This window comes from Nilaparvata lugens, chromosome 2 (assembly GCF_014356525.2).
Source record: "Nilaparvata lugens isolate BPH chromosome 2, ASM1435652v1, whole genome shotgun sequence".
In the NCBI taxonomy this organism is placed as follows: domain Eukaryota; kingdom Metazoa; phylum Arthropoda; class Insecta; order Hemiptera; family Delphacidae; genus Nilaparvata; species Nilaparvata lugens.
Genome location: NC_052505.1, coordinates 91,439,654 through 91,451,904, shown reverse-complemented (window position 1 = coordinate 91,451,904; position 12,251 = coordinate 91,439,654). Strand labels below are relative to the sequence as shown.

General features: G+C 34.3%; 1 protein-coding gene across 1 annotated transcript in view; it reads right to left on the bottom strand.

Moving 5' to 3' along the window:
- Window positions 1-3,718: 3,718 nt before the first annotated feature.
- LOC111049176 (protein lin-10-like) overlaps window positions 3,719-12,251 on the bottom strand; it is a 106,263-nt gene continuing 97,730 nt past the window's right edge. Inside the window, 3 exon segments of the mRNA XM_039420256.1 lie at window positions 3,719-3,822; window positions 5,628-5,768; window positions 7,444-7,563. Coding sequence (XP_039276190.1) covers window positions 3,751-3,822; window positions 5,628-5,768; window positions 7,444-7,563 — 333 coding nt within the window. The 3' untranslated portion in view covers window positions 3,719-3,750.

Genomic DNA, 12,251 nt, shown 5'->3' with positions numbered 1-12,251 from the left:
CGATATAATACATAGAATACAATAATGATACAGATGAAAATATAGATTTGATCAATCTCAACTAAAAATACACATAATTGGTTTGTAGAATATTACAAGAATGTTTGGTAAAACTTATTAAAAGGAAACACATATATAAATAATGAGCATAAAAAGTGAAATTACAAACATTTTTAAAATCATCAACTCCACGACAAGACTGAAAATTTTGTTGCTTAATCTCTACAACTTCAGAATAATTTATAAAGAGGACATTTTCTTTCTTTCAATTTTCATCACTTACCCTGAATTGAAGTGTATACAAGGTTTAAAACATGTTGTGAACTTACTAGAAGTTATTTAGAGCTCACGTCTGATACAGTCTTGTGAAGCCTGGATGAAATCAAAGTGTTTGGACAATTTCTATAAAGATTACAAATCAAATCTGACTTTGAGAACACTCACATCTACAATGTTATGATTTGACAACTTTCAAATGATTAGCACAAAGCATTTTCAGTCTTGTCCGAGAGTATATTAGATTTGCAGATAGTTCAATGACTAGAAAAATTACCTAATACTAATATCAAGTCTCTTTTAACTGCACTTCTACGCAATCTGTTAGAGGCACTCTCATCCGACTGATTCTTTTTCTTCTTCTTATATTTCTTCAACTCTTCTTCTTCTTATATTCTTCAACTGTTCTTTTTCTATTGAACTCCAGCTAAGAGCGACTTGCTTTGTCCAAATGCTCACCAGAAACTTAGCTGTTCAGTATTAAGAATCAAAGAATTATTAAAACTACAAGTTTTGCTAATTCGCTACAACTTGCACTGTACATGTCCAAACAATAAACAAGCATTCTCAAATCATTGCCTTCCATAATTTGTACAATATTATCACTAACATTCATGATTCACTAGAGCGTTCGAATTCGACTATCACTGACTAAGTAAAATAAAGCTAATTCTCATATATATTAAATCTTTTACATTGGATTGATAAATATTACAATATTCGTAACGCAAATTGGGATACTTATAATCCTACAATAGCATACACTCTGATTACATTGACTGAAAAATATTCGAATGGAATCTGTTAACATCAATTCAAAGGCATAGGGATGGGAATTCCAGCCAAGAAAACTATCACCAACACTTTCCAGTTCAGTGATATCAAATTCGCCTCAATTTAATAGATCATTCAATATTGATTCAATTATGAACCAGTCTAATTGATAAATTATTCAATATTAGAGTCGCGATGATTCAGTTATTGTCTGGTCCGATCCGTTTCAATTTAGTTTTGTTTTTAATTGAAAACCAAATAATTATTAGTGAAGCATCATTTTAAATTCACTTATAACAACAAAATTTGATAATACAACAAAAAAATATTTAGGTACACTATCAGGCTTTGGTTTAATGGAACCAAACTTTTGTTTTTATTTGGCAGCGACAGGAAAGAAATGGAATTTGACAATTATTATAAATGGCATATTCTACACTTATTTATATTAGTTGAGATATACACACAAAAACAATGATAAAAAATCAACTCCAATCAGTGGAATATCAATTCAAAGAACACAATTCAAATATTAAAGTGAAGCACTTTGTACATAAAACTGTACATTGATGAATTGAAATTGGTGAAAAAGTAATATTGTTGACACACATTGAACATGAGTGTTTTTTTGCTCGAATTTACAATTATTCGCACCCCCATCTGCAAATAAAATATTACAGATTTTTTTTGTAGGTAACAAAAGCATTCTACACAGAACTGGTCAGAGATTATAAATAATTCCATAATTCATCATTACATGATCGAAATCCACATAAGATTTTCAAGCTCTGAAAAAACCTTCTCACAAATAAGAAATGGAAAACTTTCAATAGGAAAGTAATTTCCTGAAAATAATTTCTCAGGATTGATATTATTAATCATGATGTAGTAATCTAGCAGCTTTCATAAAATTTCCAATGTTACTTTGATTTATGTGACTGAGAACGATGTAAAAATCACACTGATGGAATAGAATGACATTTTTATTTGATGACTGGGCGAAGTTTGGACAGTGATGACCACTCTACCAACCAACCACGTTGTTAGCAGAATCAGAATTAATTAACGAAACTAGTTGAACAGAGTACGATATACGGTACAAGATAATGAATACCTTCAAAGACTAGATTTAAAAGTTTGATAAATTTGAGGTACTAGCAAATGAATAAAATCAATCTGATACTATTCCCACAACACTTTCAAAAGTTTAACAATTCAGTTCCGGTTGATTAATTCAAAGCTCAAGTGATATCTTCAAGCCAATGGTCGGCTTATAATGAAAGCAAAAATCAACTATTACCATTTAGTAGATAATTTGGGTTGGCTACGTTTATAGATAAATGCCGAATCTGATCAACATGGAAAATATTGATGCCACTGCTAATAAAAAGTTAATCTAAAATTGGATTGCGTTGATTATTATTGAATGGTATTGAAGGAAACTATGTTTAACTCACTAACTTCAAATGCGTTATGTGATTGAACGAGATCACACAATCTTGTTTCCTACAACCCATGGATTACAGTGATGTCCAAGTTATAATGGCTGTGGAGGAAGAACAGCGTTACCGATTCTCTGCCTTGCCACTGACTTTAAAAAAGGATACCGGTGTGGCGAATCATATGATTGCCACCTGTGATGTTTTCAACTGGTATAGTTTGTTTATCACTTGTAACAGTTTATTTCAATTATTCAGAGTTCAATTTTGTCATTCCAACATTAAAATCATTTCATCATTCATCTAGTTTCATTAAATCAATTTCAACACAGGAAATCAACAAATTAAATTCCTATACCGGCATATCTTATGTAATATTAGCTTAAAATAATCAATGAATGATATTCCATTCCTCAAGAAAGTGCCATTTTTCAATGATTTACATTTTTATAATTGAGATAAAATATTTTTGTAATTAATTATATTTTAATTATATACATTGTTAAAGACCGATCTGGCAACGTTGCGGAGCTGGAAAAGGATAGTGCAATTGACTTTTCCAATGATATACAAGGATAGATACACCAATGTTAATGAAATACTGCCATTATAACGTGTTAAAGACCGATCTGTTAAAGAACTACGTTGTTAAAGACCGATCTGGCAACGTTGTGAAGCTGGTACAGGATAGTTTAATCGACTTTGTTGAATGAAATACAAGGATAGCAACACCAATGTTAATGAAATACTGCCATTATAACGTGCACCTCGCTAGGAATATTATAAACCTAATAAAAAAAATATAGGTTGAAATGTGAGGATCACATACGAATATGTAGAGACATAAAGCAGACCAGATAAAAATTCAATAAACAATTTCCCTGAACGAGAAAGATGATGATTCTAGTCTTTGCCAGTTACAACAGACACATGATAGTCATTTGGCTTTCCATAGATTAGATACATGATATGAAAGTGGGAAACAAAATATGGTTCCCAAGGTTTATCTTTATATAATACATGTATAATAGTATATATCACATATGCCAAGAACGGTTGACACATTTACAATAATCGATCCATAATCGATAGAGGAGCTGTGCTCGTCATGTTCTAGACTGTTCTGTGCACTAGTTCAATTTTTGGTAACATAATAAGTAGGGTGCCACACCTTCAGGGTATCAAGTCTTGGCTGTGTGCTTTTTCAGCATATTGTGCTTCATTTTTTCTGTCCAAACAATTCACAAAGTCGTTTCGACCATTAAATGTAGACCGGTGTTTCTTGGCCAGTCAAAAGTCTGAACATAGATGTCGGCATTGTCTTCATCAATATCTGAAAATGGCATTACTTTTATTAGAGCAATCAAATATAGTTTGAGAGATTGATGCAAAAATATGACGGATATGTTAATCATGTCAAAAACAAAATTTTACAATTTAGATACACACTAAAATGCCTACAGATGGACATTACTGAGATATTGCAATTATTCAAATACTTATGAATTAATTATTATTATTAAACGAAAATCCAAATTAAATACTGTAATTAACCCAGAAGACTTCTGCTACTGAAAATATTGACAACAGGGAAAACAGCTAGATGGAAATTCGATGAGCGCTACTATTCAAAAATTATTTGTCAGCCCGGGAATCGAACCCAGTAACTCCTAATTGCCGGTCAGGAATGCTTACCCTTACACCAAACTGACAATCTCTGGATAGCAGCGCTCATTTTTTACAAAGCCATAGCGGCCAACCAGTCTACAGATGGAAATTACTGAGATATTGCAATTATTCAAATGATAATGAATTAATTATTATTATTAAACGAAAATCCAAATTAAATGCTGTAATTCACCCCGAAGACTTCTGCTACTGCAAATATCGACAATAATTTTTGAATAGTATCGCTCATCGAATTTTCATCTAGCTGTTTACCCTGTTGTCAATATTTGCAGTAGTAGAAATCTTCGGGGTGAATTACAGCATTTAATTTTGATTTTCGTTTAATAATAATAATAACACTGAAATGTGCTCGAAAATATGGATTTAGAGGAGACAAAAAAAACAATTTTGAGAGGATTGCTGTAGGTTTCCTTTAATCCTGATTTGTGATGCTTGGGTGAGTTTTATACGAAAAAGTAACATTTTCTCTTCAAAATCAATTCTCTGCAATCTTGCATAATTCAAAATACCGGTCAACAATAGGGCATCCTATTTCGATTCCTTTGAAGTTAAAAAATCTCAATGATCAAAGTTACTAACTTCTAAGGGCGAGTTTCACCAAATTCAAGTTAACGCTTCAATAGTAATCTCCACTCAACGAAACAACAAATTAAAAATAATAAACAACAAATAAAATAATCGTAAAACCCGCTAATAAATAATTACACATAACCTCAACAAACTACTTTCAACATGAGAGTAAACAGAACGCCGCCATTTTTTCTTAACGACAGATTACAGATGTTAATTGACCAAATCTGGCCGGTTAACTCTGTAACTGCTCATAAGCTCTAACGGCCTGTGGTGGAATACGATTTTGTCAGTTAAGGACTAATTGGTGTTTAAGCATCCTCTAACGACACGTTTAGTTCCTGGTGAAACCCTGCCCAAGTTGTTCCATTTGATTTCTCAGCTGATTTTACATGAGAATTAATAATAATTATTAATCAAGTACCCTTATGAGGCCCCCACAAAATTAATACATTTGAAAATTTGAGAAGAAATGTTAAATCTTCCGTTATCATTATCTCGGTAACAAAGAATTTTAGGACCCATGTTCACAGGAACATCAACAAAATATGAATTTGAACTCAACAAAATAATGTAATTTTTAAACCTATACTCGATATTATTATTTATGTACTTTTTGAACAAAAAAGGAACAAATTGAATGAATCTTATTAGAAATTTCTTGCTCTTTCCAACCATATCTTTAGACATTTTCGGGAACAGTTTTGGGCTATAATGCCTGTTGTTCCCATACCTGTATGTATTTTTTTTTAAAATAAATATCCTTAGAATTAGATTTTTTTACTGATAGTTTTCTAGTTATTGATGTTTTAATGATGGTAAGTTATTAAAGAAAATACATCAAATTGAAAAAAATAGTGAATGAGAGTTTGAACCAACCTCTCCAACAGACGTTGCCAGAAGATTGACAATTTTTTCATGTGGTACTGCGACTACACTCTGATTATTTATTTCAATTATCCTGTGACCCACCCTCACTCCACCACGCTCAGCTATTCCACCCCGCAGTAGACTGCAAATCTGAAACAAATATTTATAATTATTCAATCTGGATAGTTGTGCTTCCATTGAAAATCTCAAACTTATTCCCCTACCATTTCTTACACTATCAGGTAACCCGTGCTCCGCAAGAGTCTATTTTAAAACTTGACAAACTGAAAACTTGACCGAGTGGAGTCTTGAAGAGTTAGAGATCAGTCTAGAACCATCCTCGGGTTAATTAAGAATCTATATGCATTGATTCCAAGTTAATCAGTCCAGTAGTTTAGACGTGATGATGCGTCAAACATAATTTTCCTACCCCGTACGTGTATGAGCTAGTTCTTTCCTTTATTATAGTAAAGATAACATCAGGTGCTAACCTAATGAAGTGACAGAACTCAAATCTTGCTTAGAAACCTTCCTCAACTTAATGCCAACCAGACAAAATTGGACAACTTATTAATTTAGTTGTCAATTTTAACAATCTGTTTCGAAGAGGTAGTCTCTTTAGATTATAGTTCTATATTAACTATGATATGTATTCATGTCCCATGAATGAAATTTGAACATTAATTCTGAAAAATCTAGAAGGAAAATTGAAATTTGGACTTAAAGGTGCTCGAAATTGATGTTTTTAGAATATATGTGCAAAATTTGGATATCTATCATTCCCGTTTTCCGGTATGCAATCCACAAGTTGACATGTTTTGATGCGTACAAACACAACCCTACTCTCTCTTATTATACATAGAAGGGTCAATAATTCACGTCAGATACTGTTGAAATCCATAATGAAACACTAGAATATTGTCTAAATATCACAAATTTTTCATGAATTCGTGATCTTTTCAGACAATATTCTAGTGGTTCATTCTCAATAATTTAATTTAATAATTCATTAATTGGAATTATTAAATAAATTGATTGTATGGCAAGAGATGTTGTGGTAGTTCTCCAAAATAAAAAATATAATTTTATTATTGTGGTATTGACAACATCAGAGTCTCATTCTTTCTATTAACATACAATATTTTTTTAGATTTTGTTCAAAGTTTATCAGGTGAAACATGTTGCAATAATTTATTTATCTACAAATGAGTTGAAATTGTGTTCAGGTCACCATAAGACACCGAACAGAGAGTTTTAAATAGAAACTGGAATAAATTGCATTGCATGAATAAGAAATCACACTTAACGGTGACGGGGGAACATTCTTTTACGTAATTATATTAATTTATAAGAATGTGAATGCTAATAATAAGTAATTTAGTTTCAAGTAAGTCAAACAAATCGGATGCATCCGGGAAATTATATTCTATGGAACAATCTTCTATGTGAATGTATCCATTTATAAGAATATGAACCGGTATATTAAATATATAGTTTATATTCAAGTAAGTCGAACCAATCAGATGTACTGTACTCGGAAAATTAAATTTTAAATAATATAAATTTCAAATTTAATACTAAATAATATATAAGCCTAAAGGTGCAGACTTATGCGCCACGAACATGCGCAATTCGCTTTTCATCAGCTGATGCTACGCTTATTATATCTGTATCTTACTGCTTCTGTACGGATAAAGATATAATAAGCATATCATCAGGTAATGAAAAACAAAATGCGCGAGTTCGTGGCGCTTGAGTCTTTACGCACCTTAATATGCAGATATTTGTGGCAAATGTTTGATAGTGCAAGTGATAGAGAACTTACCACACCATTCTGTACACTGAAACCTAATTGATACTTTGTGTCTGGCCTCTTGATTTTGACTTCCACGACTGGAGCGCATGGCACAACCGTCAGTTTTACAACTGTTTGCGTTTTAGAATTCTGAAACATAACAGAAAAGCGACTCAATATTAACATAAGAACGAGTTGTTTCAAATTTTCAGTGGGGATGACTCTGAAAATTACATTATGCTGGCCACTAACGACAGGACATGCGTGAAGAACATGTCTGTACACACATGTCGTCATACATTGCTGTGTCATCACACCGAGAAGCTTCAAACAAAATTTTTTGAGGTTAGATTTTGTATCTTCGATTTTTGTTGCTTATTTTTTATTTGAGGTTGAATCATTTTTGTATAATTATAATTTGTGATTTTCTAGTGGTTTATATTTATTGTTATTGGATGTTCATTTTAGGGTGTGATCACATTGAATGCATGTAAGTGCAAGTGTACATAGAGTCATGCATGAGCCGAAAAAACAAAATCTGGAAAGTTCCATTTAAACTCGTTGTGACTTGCATGTAGCTGCTCACACCGTTTACAACCAGCAAGTGCCCACGTTCAGTGTCACTGTTCCTATTGCTCTTCCCAGAATTTTGTTTCTCAACTGCACGATTGATAACCAAGCACTTGCAGATAAACCAGTAGGCCTACGCATCCAATGTGATCACACCCCAAGTCTGTACATAGCTCTAAAAAATCTCATTGCATTACAAAAGTATGGTTTGCATTCAAGATTCAGAAAACATAATTTGTAAGCTGGCATTGAAGGTCGCCCACCTTGATGTAGTTCTGGAAGGTGGATAGCGGGAGTCTGACGAGGGAGAGATCTCATTCAGTTTGTCGAGATTTCATTTAGTCAAGTTTTAATTTCATCAAGTTCCCAGTTTATAAAGTTTTTTGAACGTCATTTTTTCAGTTTATTAAACTCTACATCTAAAGGTACGTACAGATATTCGCGCCACGAACACGCTCCACATTCGCTCCGTACATGAACGTTACGGGAGATGTTACGCAAGGGATCGCTAGAGGTTCGAAATAGATTCGAAGGATGATCGCATGCTTGTCATATTGTTGAATTCGCTACAACCTAACCTCAAAAATGTGAAAAGTTCAATCCAGCTGATGGGGTTACAAAACGAAATAAAATATTCTGACCAGGCCCCTGTTTTATAAAAACTTAGAAGTCCTGTAATACAGGAACAGCTGATTTTATCGGCTATATTGAGCATGTAACTTTTATGAAACAGGCCCCATGGGATTTCTGGGTAGCATAATAATACATTAAAAAACAAATTATAAAACAAATTGATGATAATTATTATGTTTGTTGCATCTATGTTGATGTTTTATTACAAAAAAGGTTATGTCTGTCAATGTTTTGAAAGGTGAAAGGCGTGGTAGGGTGTTTGGATTCTTTCTTCTAATATGCTTGTAACTATTATTAACTAGTAGTTCTGTGAACAGTAGACCTCGTGCTCAGTAAGTTACATTGACCTGTTGTTATGTTTTCTCAAAAATTAATAATTAACTTATCAATTTAAAATGTCTAGAAAAAATCTTGAATAAACATACAGCTTTCTGTCCTATCTTACCGTGACGTGTCGTCCCGGAATGTGAGTGTAAGCTCTTTTATCAGGTATGGCTGCAACTGTCTACAACGTTGATGGAAAAATACATTTTCAAGTTGTTCGATGTTTTTGAACGGGTAGTATTATAGTCAACTGTCTACTAACGTTGATGGAAAGATACATTTTCAAGATGTTCAATGTTTTTGAACGGGTAGTATCAATGTACCTAGAATACATTCTATATGTATTCTAGGTACCTTGGGTAGTATTATAGTCCACTAGACAGCTGATTTATGATGATTAATTCTATAGTCTGATTTTTACTCTAATATTGGCGTATGAAGGAGGCTCCTTTTCCTTTTATATTATCCTTGAAATGCAAAATTTCCAAAAACCTTGTATATAAATCGACGCGCAATTTTAAAAGGAACATACCTGTCAAATTTCATGAAAATCTATTACCGCGTTTCGCCGGTAATATAAACATAAAAACATAAAGAGAAATGCAAAACCGTCGACTTGAATCTTGGACCTCACTTCGCTCGGTCAATAATTAATTTTTAATTTTGATAATTTTATATGCTAACACAGAGATCGTAATTTTCGTAACTGATCCAACAAAAATGTTAACCGCGCATTCGCAACTATTGGTTAGTTCGAACTAGGAACTTGCCAAGCTCGACCTCTGTTACACGCTCTTCTCCCGTTCCACTCTTGCTCCACCTGTGATCATCAATCGATCTGCTCGAGTGACGTTCGATTGCGGAGTAGAGCGAAAGTCTGTACGCACCTTAACTCGTAATTTAAAGGCCCTTATTACAAAACTGTCGTATAAACTACTATGGTTGAATAGAGGGTGGCCCACCTTGATGTAGTTCTGACAGGTGGATAGGGGGAGTCCGACGAGGGAGACGCCGTTGATGGCGATGATCTGGTCACCGATGTTGAGCTGACCGCAGCGCGCCGCTGCACCCGCCGGCGCCAGGTTGGCGATCACCACAGTCGGCAGCATCGACCCCCACCCCGACTCCACTATCACCACACCCAGGATCTCACCCTTTGTCTTCGGCACAACCACCTAAACAAACATTAATCATTAATTGAAGAATCATCACAATGAAGAAACTCTTCGGTAATTAATACATGACAACATTAATCAAGAATTGAATTGAAATGAAAGATCTCAATGAGAGAGCTCCTCAGTCGGCACTGCAACCTAGCCAAACATTCTTTAATCATTCATACAATAAGTACATCATCGAAATGATAGGGAGGTTCAAAACACGGTATAAGGTGCGTACAGACTTTCGATCTGCTCTGCAATCGAACGTCACTCGAGCAGATCGATTGATGATCGACCGGGGAGCAAGAATGGAACGCTTGAAGAGCTGACATCTCCCGTAACGTGCATGATCGGAGCGAGTGCGGAGCGAGGGCGGAGCCTGTTGAAGGCGCGTATATCTGTACACACCTATATACAGAGTGTCTGATAAGTTACTCCCTATTTTTATACCGCTATAATATTCCTTAATTTATGAACCAATTTTGTTAGTACTACATTGTTAGATTGAGCACTCCTTGAGGTTGTGTTTCTGTCAACACCAATTTTCATTTGTTTCAGTTTAGAAATGCCCCCTCTCTTGACTGTGGAAGAACGAGCCAAAATAGCAGCTCATTATGAGGTCTGGATGCGAGTACAATGGTGGTGGAGGGCTGAACGAGGGATCCATGCAACACTGGATGCAAAAACAGCAATTCTAAATTACTAACAACAGGGAGTGTTGCAGATGCAAGACGATCAGGAAGACCATCAACATAAAAAAATCAATTTTGAGCCCTAAAAAATCACTGCACCAAGGATCTCGTGAAAGTAGTCTTTCACGTTATCCTGTTGCAACGATTCTTAAGAAAGATTTGTTTTAAAACATGGAAGCCATCCTTGGTGCAGTGATTTCTTAGGGCTCCTCATGAACATTTCACGAACTCTGTCAACATTCTCTGCTGTTCTTGACGTTGATGGTCTTCCTGATCGTTTTTCATCTGCGACACTCCCTGTTGTTAGTAATTTGGAATGACAATTTTTAACAGTTTTTGCATCCAGTGTTGCATGGATCCCTCGTTCAGCCCTCCACCACTTTGTACTCGCACCACAGATCCCCAGACCTCATAACGAGCTACTATTTTGGCTCGTTCTTACATAGTCAAGAGAGGGGGCATTTTTAAACTGAAAGAAATGAAAATTGGTGTGAAACACAACCTCACGGAGTGCTCTATCTAACAATGTAGTTCTAACAAAATTGGTTCATAAATAAAGAAATTATAGCTATATAAAAATAGGGAGTGACTTACACACTCTGTAGAAGAAGATATAAATATGGTATATAGAAGATATTTTCATCTAAATACCGTGGTTCAACACATTTTCATTTTTCAACAACATTTCCTATACAGCCTGGGTCCTCGTCACACTCCATTCACGAGGGTGTACAGCTGATTGAATTAAGATTACAACGCTTATGCTTTATATCAGTTTCATATTACCTTTTTCACTCCTTTTCACCCTTCATTACTTACTTTTATACCCTTTACCAGCCTTTTACATGGGAAACCATAGTTGGCTAGCTATTTTTGCTCCTTTCTTTCATCTCAACACATCCCACCATGAAGCCCGTTTCTTACATTTTTATTAGAAGTTTGTCTTTTGATTGTATCTTTTTATATTGCGTGTTTGTGTTCAATAAAGTTGTTGATTGATTGATCGAATCAGGATTGTTCAATTAATTGTAACTAGCAGGATTGTAAATAGCAATTTATCAGGATTGGATGAAAAATCATGTTTGAATAAGGTTTGGAGAAAGCTCAAGTTATTCGTAAATTGTACAAGCATTTCAACTAAAAGCTTTAAATAGTAATTTGAAAAGCCTCTTCATCCAAGTGAGCTTACAAATTAACAAGGTTTTAAATATTAAATAAAGGTTTGGTTTTGAAGTATCTAAATATAAAAATCCACTTTGTGAAAATAATAATGAGAAATTAAAATTTTGTGGAGTACTACAAGACTCATGCCCCGTTTCACCAACCTTGGTCAAGGCATTTGAACATGGTTAAAGTCTATCAGCTGGTCAAATCAAAAATAATTCGTTCCACCAACACCAGTTAAGTTTAACCATGATCAAACCAATGGTTAAGTTTGACTGCCGCCGAACGGGCGATC